The sequence below is a fragment of the Callithrix jacchus genome, chromosome 7 (genome assembly GCF_049354715.1).
Source record: "Callithrix jacchus isolate 240 chromosome 7, calJac240_pri, whole genome shotgun sequence".
Lineage (NCBI taxonomy): Eukaryota > Metazoa > Chordata > Mammalia > Primates > Cebidae > Callithrix > Callithrix jacchus.
In genome coordinates this window covers 155,407,567-155,426,872 of record NC_133508.1, presented here as the reverse complement: position 1 = coordinate 155,426,872, position 19,306 = coordinate 155,407,567, and the positions used below count along the sequence as shown (strand labels likewise).

Genomic DNA, 19,306 nt, shown 5'->3' with positions numbered 1-19,306 from the left:
AAGTGCCCATATGAGGAGAATGGAGAGATCCAAAATTGACACCCTGTCGTCAAAATTGAAAGAGCTAGAGGAGCAAGATCAAAAAAACTCAAAACCCAGCAGAAGACAAGAAATAACTAAGATCAGAGCTGAACTGAAGGAGATAGAGACACGAAAAACCCTTCAAAAAAATCGATAAATCCAAGAGCTGGTTTTTTGAAAAGATCAACAAAATAGACAGACCACTAGCCAGATTGATTAAAAATAAAAGAGAGAGCAACCAAATAGATGCAATAAAAAATGATAAAGGGGAAATCACCACAGATTCCACAGAAATTCAGACCACCATCAGAGAATATTACAAACAACTCTATGCGCATAAACTAGTAAACCTGGAAGAAATGGATAAATTCCTGGACTCCTGTGTCCTCCCAAGCCTAAACCAGGAGGAAGCTGAAACTATGAATAGACCAATAACAAGGTCTGAAGTTGAGGCAGCAATTAAGAGCCTACCACACAAAAAAAGCCCAGGTCCAGACGGGTTCACAGCCGAATTCTACCAGACACACAAGGAGGAGCTGGTACCATTCCTTCTAAAACTATTTCAAACAATCCAAAAAGAGGGAATCCTTCCCAAATCATTTTATGAGACCAACATCATTCTGATACCAAAACCCGGCAGAGACCCAACGAGAAAAGAAAACTTCAGGCCAATATCCATGATGAACATAGATGCAAAAATCTTCAATAAAATATTGGCAAGCCGATTGCAACAGCAAATCAAAAAACTTATTCATCATGATCAAGTAGGATTCATCCCGGGGATGCAAGGCTGGTTCAACATATGCAAGTCTATCAACGTAATTCACCACATAAACAGAACCAAAAACAAAAACCACATGATTATCTCAATTGACGCAGAGAAGGCATTTGACAAAATTCAACAGCCCTTTATGCTAAAAACCCTCAATAAACTCGGTATCGATGGAACGTATCTCAAAGTAATAAAAGCTATTTATGACAAACCAACAGCCAATATCATACTGAATGGGCAAAAACTGGAAGCATTCCCTTTGAAATCCGGCACTAAACAAGGATGCTCTCTCTCAAGACTCCTATTCAATATAGTACTGGAAGTTCTAGCCAGAGCAATCAGTCAAGAAAAAGAAATAACGGGTATTCAAATAGGAAAGGTGGAAGCCAAACTGTCTCTATTTGCAGACGACATGATAGTATACCTAGAAGACCCCATTGCCTCAGCCCAAAAACTCCTGAAACTGATAAGCAACTTCAGCAAAGTCTCAGGATATAAAATCAATGTGCAAAAATCACAAGCATTCGTCTACACCAATAACAGACTTAAAGAAAGCCAAATCAAGAACGAACTGCCATTCGCAATTGCTACAAAAAGAATAAAATACCTTGGAATACAACTCACAAGGAAGGTAAGGGACCTCTTTAAGGAGAACTACAAACCACTGCTCAATGAAATCAGAGAGGACACAAACAGATGGAGAAACATTCCATGTTCATGGTTAGGAAGAATTAATATCGTGAAAATGGCTATACTGCCCAAAGTAATTTACAGAGTCAACGCTATCCCCATCAAGCTACCATTGACTTTCTTCACAGAACTGGAAAAAACCACCATGAACTTCATATGGAACCAAAAGAGAGCCTGCATAGCCAAGTCAATTCTAAGCAAAAAGAACACAGCGGGGGGCATCACACTACCGGATTTCAAACTATACTACAAGGCTACAGTAATCAAAACAGCATGGTACTGGTACCAAAACAGAGATATAGACCAATGGAACAAAACAGAGGCACCGGAGGCAACACAACATACATACAACGATACAATCTTTGATAAACCTGACAAAAACAAGCAATGGGGAAAGGATTCCATGTTTAACAAATGGTGTTGGGAAAACTGGCTAGCCATGTGCAGAAAGCAGAAACTGGACCCCTTCCTGACACCTTACACTAAAATTAACTCCAGATGGATTAAAGACTTAAACATAAGACCTGGCACCATAAAAACCCTAGAAGGAAATCTAGGCAAAACTATCCAGGACATAGGAGTAGGAAAGGACTTCATGAACAAAACACCAAAAGCATTGGCAACAAAAGCCAAAATAGACAAATGGGACCTAATCAAACTCCACAGCTTCTGCACGGCAAAAGAAACAGTCACTAGAGTGGATCGGCAACCAACAGAATGGGAAAAAATTTTCGCAGTCTACCCATCTGACAAAGGGCTGATATCCAGAATTTACAAAGAACTCAAACAGATTTACAGGAAAAAAACAAACAAGCCCATTCAAAAGTGGGCAACGGATATGAACAGATACTTTACGAAAGAAGACATATATGAGGCCAACAATCATATGAAAAAATGCTCATCGTCACTGGTCATCAGAGAGATGCAAATCAAAACCACATTGAGATACCATCTCACGCCAGTTAGAATGGCGATCATTAAAAAATCTGGAGACAACAGATGCTGGAGAGGATGTGGAGAAAAAGGAACACTTCTACACTGTTGGTGGGAGTGTAAATTAGTTCACCCATTGTGGAAGACAGTGTGGCGATTCCTCAAGGCCTTAGAAATAGAAATTCCATTTGACCCAGCAATCCCATTACTGGGTATATATCCAAAAGACTATAAATCGTTCTACTATAAGGACACATGTACACGAATGTTCATTGCAGCACTGTTTACAATAGCAAAGACCTGGAATCAACCCAAATGCCCATTGATGATAGACTGGATTGGAAAAATGTGGCACATATACACCATGGAATATTATGCAGCAATCAGAAATGATGAGTTTGTGTCGTTTGTAGGGACATGGATGAATCTGGAGAACGTCATCCTCAGCAAACTGACACAAGAACAGAAAATGAAACACCGCATATTCTCACTCATAGGTGGGTGATGAAAAATGAGAACACATGGACACAGAAAGGGGAGTACTCAACACTGGGGTCTATTGGGGGGAAAAGGGGAGGGCCAGTGGGAGGGGGAGGTGGGGAAGGATAGCCTGGGGAGAAATGCCAAATGTGGGTGAAGGGGAGAAGGAAAGAAAAGCACACTGCCATGTGTGTACCTACGCAACTGTCTTGCATGCTCTGCTCATGTACCCCAAAACCTAAAATCCAATAATAAATTTTAAAAAAATTTAAAAAAATTAAAAAAAAGAGACAAAACTCAGTTTTAATATATTTTTATAAAATATATATGTTTATACATATATATATCATATATATATTTAAATTTCAAGGATAACTCCACACTAGTCGAGGGAAAAAGAGAGATGATGTAATTTAATCTAAAATAAGGGAAAAAAACTAAAAGCAAATGAAAAGTACAAGCATAATATAAGTAGCAGAACAAAGATGAAAGACCTAACTCCAAATGTATGTTACCACAATAAATGTAAATATATCAAACTTAACAGTTGAAATAAAAAGACTCTAAGACTGGATAAAATTAACCAAACCCAAATACTTACTATATGCAAAATAAGCAGCTAAAACATAATGACATTAAAAGGTTGAAAGAAAGGAACAAAAAACGACTGTGCTGATTATTAAACTAGTTCTTTCAGGTTCAAACCCATTCTTCTATACTCTACATTTTGGTATATTGGAGTTGGAACTACACAAATGCATTTAATTTACCAGCTGGCTCCCTTTTAGGCACTAACAATAGGAGGTTCTAAAAAGACAAGACTGGAGGAAGAAGAGTCCTATGCCCTCCTGTTTACTTCTAGTGTCTGATAGTGTAGTACCAGCCAGGGTTCACGCTGCAGTGGTAATTGTTTCCAGAGTACTGTTCCCCTGTCACACATACACACACACAATCCCCAAATTAGCCTCATCGTTTCCTTTACAGAGATCAAGCATTTGGCTAAGTGTCTCCTCCTCAGAGTCTGAGTCCCAGCTGTGACAGAGTCTTCTTAAGGTGCCAGTAACACCTGGGCAGCACGAGTACTAGTTCTACAAAGCCCAAGCTACCGCATTTTAATGATCTCAACATCTTGCCACTGTTCTTTTTTTTTTTTTTTTTTCTTGAGACGGAGTTTCGCTGTTGTTACCCAGACTGGAGTGCAATGGAGCGATCTCGGCTCACCGCAACCTCCGCCTCCTGGGTTCAAGCAATTCTCCTCCCTCAGCCTCCTGAGTAGCTGGGATTACAGACAGGCACGTGCCACCATGCCCAGCTACATTTTGTATTTTTAGTAGAGACGGGGTTTCACCTTGTTGACCAGTATGGTCTCAATCTCTTGACCTCGTGATCCACCCGCCTCGGCCTCCCAAAGTGCTGGGATTACAGGCGTGAGCCACCGCGCCCGGCCACTGTTCTTATAGCCCCCATAGGTGGCAACTGTTTCCGGTTTCCTATAGCTACTACCTCCTGTGCCATCACAATGCTCTCTTTTTGCCTTTTTGTTTCCCCATTACTTGGATAACAATTCTAAACATTAAATCCTCTAGTTAAAGTAAATGGTATAGTTCTGGCTCCTGATTGAACCCCAAGTGGTAACAATGACATACAAGGGAATTATCAGCCATAATGAAGATGTCTGTTAATGAATGGGGGTATTGCACAGATGCTAATTCTCCCCCAAATTTATCTGTAAATTAAATGCAATCCTCATCAAAATTTCCACTCAGTTTTCCAGAACTTGAAAGAACAAAAAGCTGAGAACTAAGATAATTTCTGCAGAGGAACAATCAGATACCAAAATTCAGATACAGACATCAAGCTTCTCATAAAAAAAATTATAGTTAAGACAGTTTAGTATTGACATAAGGATAAAGAAAAAAGCCAATGTTAAAGAATAAACTATAATATGACTAATAGATGACTAATGTGGCATATAAAAATAGCAGAGAAATGAATGGTACTAGGATCAATTAATAGTGGCCTGTTTTCACCCTACATTAAAAAATCAATTCCATTTGGATTAAAGACTAAATACAAAAGCAAAACTTTAAAACCTTCAGAATAAAATACAAGAAAGTATCTTCATGACCTAGGAGTAGGGCTTTCTTAAACAAGATACAAAAAGCACAATCTGTTACATAAAGGCGTGTGACTTAACAACCATGTCAAACCTAAGCAGTACCACTTAACCACGCTCAAGTGCCAGAAGAATGGATACAGGCCTATGAAAACTCATCAAAACTGTGCTAATCACTAAACTTTAAAACACACACACACAATTTACAAAGTTGTTATGGTTGCCTGATGCTTCTAGTTCACTGCATTTTCCCCTACTGATTTCCTATTAACACCTTGCTTCAAATGATAAGTAAAAGAAAAGATGGTGAGAAAGGATGCACATTTTATGCAAAAATTAAATAACAATTAATAATCCCAAAAGAAGAAAGAGGACTTGGGGTTTCTTTCAAGTCTTAGTATAATGCTGAAAACTACTATGGTTAGTATCTTAAGCTGTTCAGGCTGCTATAACAAAATACCAAAAACTAGGTAGCTTATATAAAATAGAAATTTCCACTGTATTTCTCACAGTTCTAGAAACTGGAAAAGTACAAGATCTAGAAGCCAGCAGATTCAGTGTCTGGTGAGGGCACACTTTCTGGCTCACAGATGACACCTTCATGACCTCAGTGCCCTCACACAGTGGAAGGGGCGAGGAGTTCTCTGGGGTCTACTTTACGAGGGTGCTATTTCCATTCAAGGGAGCTCAACCCTCATGACCTAATCACCTCCCAAAGTCCTCATCTTTTAGTACCATAGTATTAGTGATTAGGTTTCAACATCGGAATTTTCGGAAGGCACAAATGTTCAGACAGTAGCAGTTAGACACTGTTTTTTCATGGTCAATCTAAGAGATTAATTATCAATTGTACACTCACCACACTGAAATCAAGGTTGTCTTCAATCCATTTTTGCCCATCTAGAAATTCAGCATGAAGTCCCATGATATAAAGGGTATCCAAAGCGTCTACTATAGTAGCACCCATTTGTGAACTTCCTATATTTGGGAAGAAAAAAATATATCATTGAAAAGATCCCTTTAGGCTCCTGTTCTCCTGGGTGGGGGATGGGGAAAGATTCCCTTCATATTCCGTATATTTTAATTTTTTATGAATAAAAGTAAAGTAATAGTACAAGGACTAAAAAGAATATCCAATTTTGTTCACTTTTACGTTAGAAATCATGTACATTAGGTAATAATATACAGTTTAATATATTTTAATAAAAAATAGTACTTGGATAACAGGACAATAAAAGAAAACTAAAAGAATACTTTTTCTTCATTTTCAGCCCAGTCAGAATATGAGAATATGATCCTACTCAACTGAGAAAGGAAAAAACAAGAAGAGTCATTGAGGAAAAGGGGAGAGTAGTTCAAGATAAGAAGCTGAGTAATAAGACAACCACGTCCTTCTGGTCTGGTCCAAATTCACAGAAAGAATAAAAATATATTTTAAAATAATGAATGTATAACAGGGCTAATCACAGTGGAAAAGAAACTTAATCCTTAACAATCAAAAAGCAGGTAGATCATACAGAAAAAGGAAACCATCAAACAAAATATGAGTATAGAGAATCAAAATAAACTGTAACCACTTTTAAAAAAAAGATAATCCTGATCATTAAAAAAAAAAAAAACTTCCAGGGGAAGAAAACAAGAGAGAAAGGGAGGAAGAGAGGGAAGAATTAATTCAAAACCAGCCTAACTGATAACAAAACTAGATAATGAGAACACAAGAGAAGAAAACAGGCCAATCTTACTAATGAATATAACCGCACAAATCCTAAACAAAATAGCAGCAAAACTAGGTTTGTTTTGCTACTAGTCGAGTAAAAAAATCTAGTAGTATAGCAAAAAAAAAAAATAGGTAGCAGGGAGCAGATGGGTTCTCCCCAATTCCATAAATGCAATTATTTCTGTCCTCTGACAATGCAAATGACCCACACAGCTTGCTGCCTGCATTAACATGGCTTTTACTGAATTTACTGTTCCAGGAGCTCTCGTCCGGAAAGATAAAAGTTGCAAAAAAAATTTATTGTTCATTCCAGGAACTTCCTGAAAGACCCATCAACTGTTTAACAGAAAGTATTCAAATGATAATTTATACCCCAAAACTCTAAAAGGCTACGACTCCAGTGAGGTAGTGATCTCCTTATCAGAGTAATAATTAACAGCTCTGTCTTATCAACAGGTTTTCCTGATGATTTTTAAGAGCCAGCATTCAACATTACTTGGTTCATATTTTCCATTTACTATTCTTTTCTTTCTTTTTCCAGTCCTCTTTCTACCGGGCAGAAGTTGTTTTCTTCCAATGGTTTGAAGCTATACACCATTTGTCCTTATGATGGTTGTCCTTAATTTACAAGCCATTTTCTTGTTCATGTGTTCCTAATAATTACTTCAACTTATCAACACATCTGTCTTCTCTTAGCTGACAAGTACTCCAACATTTCCTGATAAATTCCTTGGTCTTCTCCCTGCTCAGTTCCCTTGATATTGATATTATCTAGAAAGTTAGTTATGTGTTATTCCGTTCCTCAGCTTTTTATTAAGATAAAAACTTTATCAAGCCATTTAATCACTCATATATCTCTATCTCGTGCATAACTGCTTGAATACGTATCTCTTTTCATTTTAGCATTTCATCCAAAACATTTACTGAACTTATTTTAAATCCTTAAGACTACTATTTGTGTCCTTATCAATTTTTTGTAGGTAGTTCTCTGCTCCTCCAGTTACCTAGTTATTTATTTAGTCCTCTATGTATACACTTCTCTCAGGTATTGACTATTATGGAATGGAAAAAGGTCTGACCCACCTATTCTGTACCAGTCTTGCTTAGTTCCACAAGGTGCCAGGAGCAAAAGAGCTCAAGGAAGAAAAGTGTAAAATTGAAATTACTGGCCACCATTATGATTGTTTACCTGGATAAGTCAAGATTTCAACAGGAAAAAATTAAAAAGCCTAACACTATTCTTGAGTCAAAGCAGCAGCAAAACATGACACTATAGAAAATATAAAACATCATAAAAATTTAGTATGAGAGTATGGGAATCAACTAAAGCAGTTCTCACAGAGAAACTTAAAATATTTATCCTAGTTAACAAGAACAAATGAAAATAACTGAATTTAACATTCTAAGGAAGAAAAAAAATTGGGGCAAAACAACAGAAGAATGAGAAAATCTAAAGGCAGAAATGGATAAATTAGAAATGATGAAAATTATTGAAATAATAAATTCAAGAAATGTTTCCACGAAGAACCATACAGTGAATCTACCATTTACCTAGTTTTTAAAAGGTAGACAAGACAAAAACAGAAACAATAAAAATGCAATAACAGACAAGCACAGAGATTTTTTTAATTATAAAAGGCCCATTTCATTCATATATTCACAGTAAATTTGATCTTTCTCAAGAAATACTACTCTTGACTTGAAAGAAGAAACAGAAAAATCTAAACAAACAGACCAAAAAACAGAGAAAATAAAGAAGCTTTCAAAGGGCTACCCGCTATCAAAGTACCATACTCTGGAAGATTCATAATATTACCTTAAAGTGTTATACTTTTAGCTTTTATATTTAGCTCTGTGATCCATTTCCAGTTAATTTTTGTATACAATGTTGAAGGAAGAAACAAAGTTCATTATTTTCCCAAAGTTCATTATTAATTTTTTTATTAATAATTTTAAGGATAACTCCTATTCTATATAAACTTTTTATATAACACAGGGGAAAAGATCTTAAAATTCAATTTGCAAATTCTGTATACCACTGATGGAAAAAAATTGAATTTACTAAGAAACATACAAGTACATCTGATCTCATTTGTGAGCACCAAGGGAATATTTGGTGTGGAACTGCTAGGCTGTACAGTAAGTTTATAAGAAACTGACAAACTGCTTTCCACAGTGTGCCATTTGACACTCCCAGTACAATTTGTAAGAGAGATAATTGCTCTAGCATCCCTGTCAATATTTGGTATTGTTGATTTTCAAATTTTAGACATGTTAATGGGTGTGTAGAAATATTGCCTTGTGGTGTGAATTTTACTTTCCCTGCTTACTGATGTGCTTACTGGCTATCCATATACCTCCTTGGGTGGGGAAGTATTTATATATTCTGGATACATCCTTATGTATGTATTTCAAATATCTTCTTCTCCAAGCCTGTTGTTTGCCTTTCCAATTTCCTGATGTCTCGGGGGAGCAGAAATCTTCCATTTTCATTAAGTCAAATTTACCAGTATTTTTTCTTTTATACTTAATGCTTTTTGTATTCTGAAAAATTCTTGCTTACCTCAAGTCACACATATATTCTCAAACATTTTCTACTGAAAGTTTTATACTTTTAGCTTTTATATTTAGCTCTCTGATCCATTTCCAGTTAATTTTTGTATACAATGTTGAAGGAAGAGGCAAAGTTCATTATTTTCCCTTATGAATATATGGTTAATCCAGCAACATTTGTTGGAAAGACTATCCTTTCAATCACTGAATTACCTCAGCATCTTTGTTGAAAATCAATTAACCATGTATGTGCTCTTCTATTTCTATTCTTTTCCACAGATCTCTATGCCCATCATTATACTAAAACCCTACTGTCCTAAGTTGTAGCTTTACTGTAAATTCTAAAATCAGGTAGTGCAAATCCTTCAGCTTTGTTTTAAAAAAAATTGACTATTTTAAGTGCTTTCTATTTTTATGAGATTTTCGAATCAACTTGCCAATTTCTACAGAAAAGCTACTGTCATTTTGATTGGACTGCTCTAAATTTAAACATAAATGTAGAAAAAATTAACATCCCAACAATATTGAGTATTCAAATTCATGAACATGGCATTTCTCTCCATTAAGTCCTTTTAAATTTCTCTCAAAAACAACATGAACTTTTCAGTGTACAGGGGCTATACATATTTTGTCAAATTCATACACATACAGTTCATATTTTTTGATGATACTGCAAATGACATTATTTTTTAAATTGCATTTATAACCATCTGTTGGAAGTAAACCAATATATATAATTGGTTTTGCATACTTGTATCCTGTAACATTTACGAAATTTGTTTGTTTACTCTTCTACCCTTTTTTGATACATTCCTTAAGATTCTTTCTACGGACAATTACGCTGACTAAAAACGTAAAGACAGTTTCACTTCTTTATTTCCAATCTTTATTCTTTTGTTTTCCTTTTTTTCATTCCTACATTAGTACACTGGTTAGGATCTCCAGTACAATGTTACACAAAAGTGAGAGAGTAGACACCTTTGCCTAGCTTGCCAACTTAGGGGAAAGCAATCTTAGGGGAAAGCATCTAGTCTTTCAATATTAAGTATGTGGGAGGTATTCTATATTTTTTGCTTATTGTTGTTGTTTTGAAATTCTCTTTATCAAACTGAAGAAATCCCCTTTCTAATTTAGTGTGCTAACAGGTTTTATCATGGATGCATGTTAAATGTGATTAAATGCTTTTTCTCCAGCTACTGGGATGATCCTAAGATTTTTCTCTTTTATTATACTGGTATTTTAAACAACACTAACCAATTTCCAAATATAAAACCTACCATGTATCTCTAAGATAAACTCCACTTAGTCACAATTTAATATACAATAAGCCTTCAATATTCACCAGTTCCATATCCACAGGTTCAACCAACAATAAATGAAATATTTTGAAAATAATTTTAAAATAATACAGCAATTAAAAAAAATTTTTGAGACACAGCATAACCACTATTTCTATTGTATTAGGTATTCCAAGTAATCTAAGGATAATTTTAAATATATGAGAGAATATGCTTAAGTTATATACAAATATTATACACTATTTTATACAAGGGACTTGGGCATCTGTGGATTTGGGTATTCTCTGGGGTCCTGAAATTAATCCTCCACGGATACCAAGGGACAACTCTATTACTGAATAAGATTTACTAAAATTTGGTTAAATATTTTTATGTCTATGTTTATAAGGGATACTGCTCTACAGTTTCCTTTTCTTATAAATATCTTTGTCTGGTTTTGATACTAAGGCTTTAGTGGTATTGCTAAGAATACATCATCCTAAACGCACAAACACCTAACAAGAGTACCTCAAATTACATGAAGCAAAAGATGACATAACTGAAAGAAGTCCGAAATAAGAGTTGAAGACGTCAACATCCCTCTCTCAGTAACTGACAGAAGTAGACAGAAAATCAACTAAGACAGAGATCGCCTGGACAACCCCATTAATCAATGGGGTCTAACTGACAACAAGAGAACATTCCACACGGTAACAGCAGAATATACAAATACCATTCTTTCTAAGCACAAATGGAAAATTCACCGAGACAAACCTGTGTCAGAAAGCAAATCAAAAACAATTTAAAATAATTAAAATTATGTGAAGTACATTCTCTAATCTTAATGGAATTAAAATGAGAAATCAGCAACAGGATTTTTTTAAAACTAAATACTTAAACTTACTCAAGGAAAATTTTAAAACACTGAATTGAATGAAAATGAAAATATATCGAAACCTCAGGAATGCAGCTAAAGCAGCAGTTAGAAAGTTTATAGTAATAAACACATTAGAAAAGAGGATCTCTGGTCAATAATCTAGGCTTCTACTTAAAAATATTAGAAAAACAAGAGCAAAATTACCCAAATCATGCAAAGAAGAAAACAATAAAGAGTAGAAATTAATACATGAAAACATGAAGGAAATATTACAAAGATCAATGAAAACGGAAGTTGTTTCTTTGAAAAGATCAATAAAATTAATAAACTTCTAGCAGGACAACAAAAGAGACAAAACATAAATCACTATTATCAGAAATGAAAGGGGAGTATTACTACAGCTGCCACAGACATTCAAATGACAAGGCAATACTCCAAACAATTCGATGCATATAAAATCAATAACAGATAAAACCAGACCAATTCCTCAAAAACCACAAATTACCAAAACTCGCTCAAGAAGAAACACATAAACTGAATGGTCCTTACTATTAGAGAAATGAAGTTTGTAGTTTAAAAACCTTCAAAAGAAAAAAAAATCCCAGATCCAAGTGGTTTCTTCAGCAAAATATAGCAAACATTTAAGAAAAAAATAAAACCAATCCTAAACAATCTCATCCAGAAAACTGAAAAGCAGAGAACACTTCCCAAATCATTTTATGAGTCCAGCATTATTCTGATACCAAAACAAGACGAATGCAAGAAAAGTACAGAACAATATCTCTCATTAATATAAAAACAAAAATCTTCAAAATATGTGCAAATCGAATCACAGTGAAGTCAGAAGTAATAAAAGGAATTTATTTACATACAAATATATTCACACATACCCCTGGAAAATAAAAAGCACTGCAAAGTCAAAGAATACTCTTTTTCCAAATCCAAATAATTTCTCCTACATGCAGAAAGACCTATCCCTAACAAAACTTTCTATTCTCCAGAATATCTCAATAGAAAGAATGCATTCTGCTTTTTTTTTTTACAGAAAAGGTTTTGCTATGTTACCCAGTTTGGAGTACAGTGGCTATTCACAGGCATCACGATCACGGTGCCCTGTGGCCTTGGACTCCTGGCCCCATGCGATCCTCCTGTCTCAACCTCCCAAGGAGTTGGGACTATGTGCCACTGTACCCGGCCATTCTAACTATTAATCACTGTTAGAATAATTAGTATCAGTGCTAACTTACATCCAGCAACATTTCTCTCTCCCCTCTCCTGGCTCCAGAGCCTGGCCCTCACTAACAAAAATAAGAACATATCCCCACCCTCCAAGTACAGCATTTTGGTTCAGCAACTGGCACAAAACCCAGTCAGGGACAAAAAGAAATAATGAGTCTTTCACTTCTATTTCTAAGACATCCAAGAGCTCTCTTCTCTACAATGTTCTCTTTCCTACAGATGAGGTAGTATGAAGATACAAAGCTTCAAACTGCTGCAGCCATCCTGCTAAGAAACCAGCTTGATGATATAAACACACCGGAAAACAGAAGAGAAAGTGAAAAAAAGCTTAGGTAGAATCAGATATACATCAGGAATTCATCAGCTGATGAAGTTTCCTTTTGCATTCAAGCCATTTTGCAATAGACTTTCTGTTATCCACACATAAAAAGGACTGTGACGCTAAGAAATAACCGGACAGAAGTCAGAGGAGCCGCTATCTCAATTACCCATACAAAAGAATCGCTTAATTATCATGGCTAACAAAACGGGGAAAGTTTTAAGTTAGTGTTTTCCCTAAAATCTAGAATACTTCAAGCAAAGGTTCAATATCCACTTACATGTTCCAACAGTAATAGAGGCTCTAAGATTTGGATTCTGTAAAGGTATACTAAATTTGAGATGTCAAATGAGACCCTGAGAACTAATTACTACCCTTCTCTTAGACTTTTTCTATTTTTAAAAATAAAAAATAAAAAAATCGTTTTTAAAAAAAAAAAACTCAAATTGTACTTACTGGCAAGAATTTGAGATACACAAAAGGAACAGAGTAGGAAACAAAGTATTAACTATAAAAAATCATCCTTTAACAAACTAACTGCAAAGCTACAAACATAAGACAAAACATAATTATGGATCTTATTCCTCCTTAGGTTATCTGGCTGGAAAAGAAGCTACATAACCACTTAAAAATTTAATAAAAAATAACAAGCACCTAATTTTGAGTATTGAAAATTCTGCAGATTTTTTTGCTTTATCTACCATTTCACTACAATTTTCTTCTCATAATAGATGTTTCCGAAACATCTAAATTAATTTTCTTCTACCGTCAAAGTTTACTAAAGCAAGCAGTATTTATTTGATAAACAGACAGGACCAGTATCTACTTGGTCCTGAGTAAATATTAACACATTAGATGTTCTGAGAAATATCATTTGAAAAAAGTAAAAAATTAAAATCCAATTCTTATTTTCAATACATTTTTATACTCCAGTTGTTTTTAACGGCTCACAATTTACCACCGAGTCTAACATAAAGGAAAGTCCCTTGAAGGGAGGATCTGAACATAATGTCTTTCGTGCACTAATGCCTCATACTGTGACACCCACAGAGCAGTATCAACTTCCCAGTCTGAAATGCTGCTAAGAAAATGCACTTTATTTCATTGCATGACAGCTGATAAATTACATATTATGGAGTCTCTGGTACTCACTGATCACCTGAAGGAAACTGTTTTCCTTTACTCTTTTACCACATCTCCCAAACCCAACAGAAATTATTTTTTAAGACATTTTCTTTTTTGACCAAAAAAAGCAACAGTGAACAAATTATAAGGGAAATCACAGTATTAGAAAAATCCTTCTCTAGTGTCAAAAAGAAAATTGCTATTATTTGAATTGCTGTGATGGTTTACTACAGGTGATAAAGAAAATCAGACTGCATATAACTAGTTTCTTTCTTTTTAGCCCATTAAAATGTTCTTGCCTCCATCTATCACTACTTAAAGGACAATCAAGTCTAAGAAGCATCTAAAATGGGGAAGGAGTGAGGACTACAAAGAGCAGCCTAACAGCTCTCAAGGCTTCTCTTTGGGTATAGTAAACGTTGTTAGTTAAATTAGTTAAGTCAGTTAACTTACTCCCCGAGGAGGTTTTATAAGTGAACTGAGCTGAAAGAAGGCAGAGTGAACAAACCCAAGATGGACACAGCTCTTGCCCAAACCTCCATTCACAGAACACACTGTTAATTTGTTAATTTTCCCTTAAGAACTGTGCCTGTACAACATAACCCACTGAATTCAGTAACCTCATCACCCTGGGTATGTCACTTTTTAAAAAAATGTACACAGGACTACAAGAATTTCCTATCCTTCCCCTCTTCCTCTGTAAGGTGAATATCAGAATAGGTATTATGCTGAAGAAAAAAATGACGATAGGTGCTTACCTTTCCTGACACTAAAGAAAAAAAATGCCGAAAAAAGCTTTAAAATACTCAGATAAATGACTAAAGCATCCAGATGCAAATAGAAAATCTAGCACATATGTGTGTACCCCAAAGCAACTGGAACTTAATCATGACTGACACTTGCAAAATTCATTCATGTTTCTTCAAACTGTAGTTCCACAGAAATATTCAGATTTTAAAAAGTACTTTAAAAAGTTACATCTTGTTTTAAAAGATGGAGGTAGAAAATGGAAATAGTAGTTAGCAAAAGTAAACTTACCAAATATGTTAGTGGAGTGCCCTTTCCTTGCAATGGGTCTGAGTTCATTAGCAAAAGTAAACTTACCAAATATGTTAGTGGAGTGTCCTTTCCTTGCAATGGGTCTGAGTTCATTAGCAAAAGTCAACTTACCAAATATGTTAGTGGAGTGCCCTTTCCTTGCAATGGGTCTGAGTTCATTAGCAAAAGTCAACTTACCAAATATGTTAGTGGAGTGTCCTTTCCTTGCAATGGGTCTGAGTTCATTAGCAAAAGTCAACTTACCAAATATGTTAGTGGAGTGCCCTTTCCTTGCAATGGGTCTGAGTTCATTAGCAAAAGTCAACTTACCAAATATGTTAGTGGAGTGTCCTTTCCTTGCAATGGGTCTGAGCTCATTATGTCCCCACCCGTATGTCCTGTAGTTATCCCAGGCATGTTTCATCATCTGAAAAGAGAAAAATTATAAGCAATGAACTTACATTTTTCACAGACTGTTACTGTTATTTCACGTAATTTTGGGTTCTATTACTATATCCTTGCCCGTTCTTCAAGATCTACATTACTATATTATCCAATTAACATTTGTATCAGTAAGAAAACACACATAACTATGTTTAATCTCATCTATATGACAGGAAAAAACATGGGTGTAAGAGACAGGTCCTTTTTCTTCGGGAGGTACATATCTGTTTGTCATTCTTTCCTGTTAAGAAATGTCAGTCTTTTGGGGGAACAAGCTCCCCCTCTTCCTCACATACAACAGAGCTGTCAATCAAGAGGCTCTGTTTCTACCACCAGTTAATCCAGCCTAGCTAGAAAACCCCTTATCCTTAGAACAGAGATCAACAAACTAACTCTGCTGTTACAGCACAAAAGCAGTCCCAGATAATATGTAAGTAAACTGACACGGTTGGGTTCAAATTCAAATTTATTCTCAAAAAATTCTCTTGCTGTCTAGCAAGAGAATTTGGCCCACAGGTTGTAGCTGTCAACCCCTGCCCTAGACAAAGTGAGTGGATACATGTGATTCGAGTAGGAACAGTTAAGTCCTTTTTACACATGTTGTTATAGGCACCAGAAGATAAAGGGACTTTTTTATTCTGCAATCTCATGGTCTATGTAATATATAATTCTGGAGTGGATAATGGCTCTCTCGCAACATGGAGAAACTAGCAAAAGGAAAGAGAGATTCACATGCCTAATACTGACAATAATACCTACAGACTTGGATTCAGCCAAACTTGAAGCCCTTGTGTAGAGCCATCAAACCAATAAATACTTTTTGTATCACTTAGTTTGAGCTGAGTGTGTTGCAAGACAAGGACTTCTGAGCTATACAACAGCAGAGTATTTAATTGTGTATCAGATGAATTATATGATAGCAGACTGTGGTGTAACAAAAGTCTATTCATTTAACAGTGTACTATTCATTAAACGTTTCCCAATTTGCTTTAGGTAGCCAGCATATATCAGACATTAAAATCAAGCAAAGATATTACAAGAAAACTCAAGACCAATGTATCTCAAGAACACAGATGCAAAATTCCTTAATAAAAATTAGCAGCATCTAAGGAGGATACTATATCATGACAAAGTGGAGTTAATTTAACCCAGGAATATAAGATTAATCTAACATCCAAAAACCAATGTAATTTGCCATGTTAACAGAATAAAGAGGAAAAATCATAGTTATCTAGAGAAAAACGAAGACAAAGCATCTGACAAAATTCTAACACTCAATCATGATAAAACTCTCAGTAAACTACAACTACAAGGAGACATTCTCAACCTAACAAACAGCATCTTTAAAAACCTACAGTTGACACATCATAGTTAATGGCCAAAGACTAAATGCTTAACCCCTCAAGCTGGCAACAAACTTGGCATATCCGTTCTCCCCACTTAGTTTCAACAATGTACTAGAACTCTTAGCCACAGCAGTACAAGAAAAAACAAATAAATAAAGGTATACAAATCAAGAAGGAAAAAGGAAAAGTAACTCTTCACAGAAGACATGACTATGTATAAGAAAAATTACAAGCAATCTACAAAAACACCTGTAAGAATTAATAAATGACTTCAGTAAAATAACAGGATAAAAGTTCGCCAAACTATAAAACATTTCCATGTGCTAAGTTCCGTGAGTACTCCTGGTGAGTCACTGAACCTGAGGATCATCTGGGGTCCCCCGAACACATGGTTGTCTATCTGAATTATTATGTTTATTTGGAAAAAAAGTATTTCAGTAACTTGTAATGACATCTGAAAAAAAAGTGAGTTAGGTATCTGAAAAAAATATCTATCGCTGTCTGTCCCAACACTGTCCAAAGGAAGTGCTATAAGCAGTCTACATATTAAAAAGACTCCGGAGGTGAGGTAAAATCAGAACACAGCTCTATTTCTACTCCATCGGGGTCAAGGTTTTATAATAATTCATAAGGCTATGCTTAAAATATCTGCTCTACCTTCCATATCCATTACTAGAATATATCCAAATAGATATTTGACTATTTGAACTAGATTTATCTTACTTGGTAACAATTAACCTTCTAAAACACTGCTGGTGCAGTCACACTCCGATAAAAACATCTTTCTTCACAGGCAGCATAATCACAAACTCCACCCAGAATTTTCAGGAGTTCTAATTAACCAAGTTGAATTCAAATATTCACTAGATTTTTCCCAGCTGGTATTCTCTTTACCTTTAAGTAATTATAAAACAACAAACTGAAAGACTTCCGAGGCTAAATGAAGAATTTTGAAATCAATTCTTTCCCATTCTTCAATCCATGGAGGTTCTTTGGAAGAAATGTGCTCTTAATCTACAGTATAGTTGAGGGGTATCATGACGTGTTCCTTAAAAAATTGGAGATAAAATCTAACTCTTTAGAAGCACGTTTATGAGGGGATCTGCATGGTATCTGGCAGAGTTCCTTTAAACTGAACATTTAAGAAACTGCTTAGGTCAATGTTAAGTTACATACAGATATATTACTTATAAAATGCTGAATTCCAGAAGATCTCTTAACAAGAATGAGTGGCACTAATCCCAATGTTATATTAAAAGCTTATGTGTCCAATAATTATATTATAATCAACATTTTTTTTAAAAAAAGAAAGAGTTCTAGTCCTTATGAAAGCACCAACCTGAAAACTCTACCACAACTATCACGCAAGAATAAAAAGATCAAAACATGACACCATAGACGATATATATCTGTTTATATCCAGTCAAATACAAATCCATAAACACTCCATATCACAAAACTCAGCTTATTACCTCTTTAATTTTTTCCCTTTTCTCTCTGATGTCATTATCTTCTGGGTCTCCACCACTTATTCCTACAAGGTTGGGAACAGGGACTGGCGGCAGTGGCTTGTTCTCTTTTATCTTCATTTCTTGGACTACCTTATTTTTCTCTGTCTGAATTTCTGCTCGAATTTCCTCTCTTGACTTTCTTAATTTTTCTTTTGCTTCTTCCAAGGCCTTCTCATGATCAGCTCGAATTTTATTTCTTAGACGTTCTTCTTCTTCCCTGTGAGAAAAGGAGGAAATAAAATGTAAGAGTGAGCCTACTTGAGAATGTCAACCTTTAAATATAAAATATAAAGTTTTCTCCATTAAGCCCAGGGACTTGTTTTCTACTTCTGCCATTAAAAGGGAAAAATTATCAGTGAGAGAGATTCAGATCTGGTATGAAAAAGAAAATGAACCCTGGATGCCTAAGATCAAACTCTCTTTATAATCTCTTTATAAGATTTCCAGACTAAGAACAGAGAAAACAGTAACTTATCCATAGACAGCTGCAAAAAATAGACACCAGTGAAAACTAAATGGAGGAGAGAAAATAAAAATAGAGTAAGTATCAGAGAAGAGACAAAAATATAAACATAGGACCAAAGAAAAAGAGGAAAAGATAAGAGAACAGAAAGTTTTTCATTTATATAGTGTACCATATGCTTCTAAAACCTTTAAATTTTCAAAAGTACATAGATATTATAATGTAACATGCCCAACAGATGTGGGTATAATTACTTAAAACTCTCTTGAACCCTTGTTAAAAACAGATTCCAATTTAGTAGATCTATATGTAACCCATGAATCTGTACCATGAGGGGCTCCTCAGATGGTTCTGGTGTACACACAGATTTGGAAATCACTACTGC

General features: G+C 35.2%; 1 protein-coding gene across 2 annotated transcripts in view; it reads right to left on the bottom strand.

Moving 5' to 3' along the window:
• The window catches only part of MAN1A2 (mannosidase alpha class 1A member 2), a 177,181-nt gene that overhangs the window by 121,326 nt on the left and 36,549 nt on the right, over nucleotides 1–19,306 (bottom strand). Inside the window, exons 2-4 of one of the 2 annotated variants that reach the window (XM_009001969.4) lie at nucleotides 18,420–18,675; nucleotides 15,488–15,584; nucleotides 5,872–5,990 (exon numbers count right to left, since the gene is read on the bottom strand). In XM_009001969.4, coding sequence (XP_009000217.2) covers nucleotides 5,872–5,990; nucleotides 15,488–15,584; nucleotides 18,420–18,675 — 472 coding nt within the window. Of the gene's footprint in view, nucleotides 1–5,871; nucleotides 5,991–15,157; nucleotides 15,587–18,419; nucleotides 18,676–19,306 lie in introns of those variants that run through there. The other variant, XM_078332860.1, reaches the window with a different exon arrangement.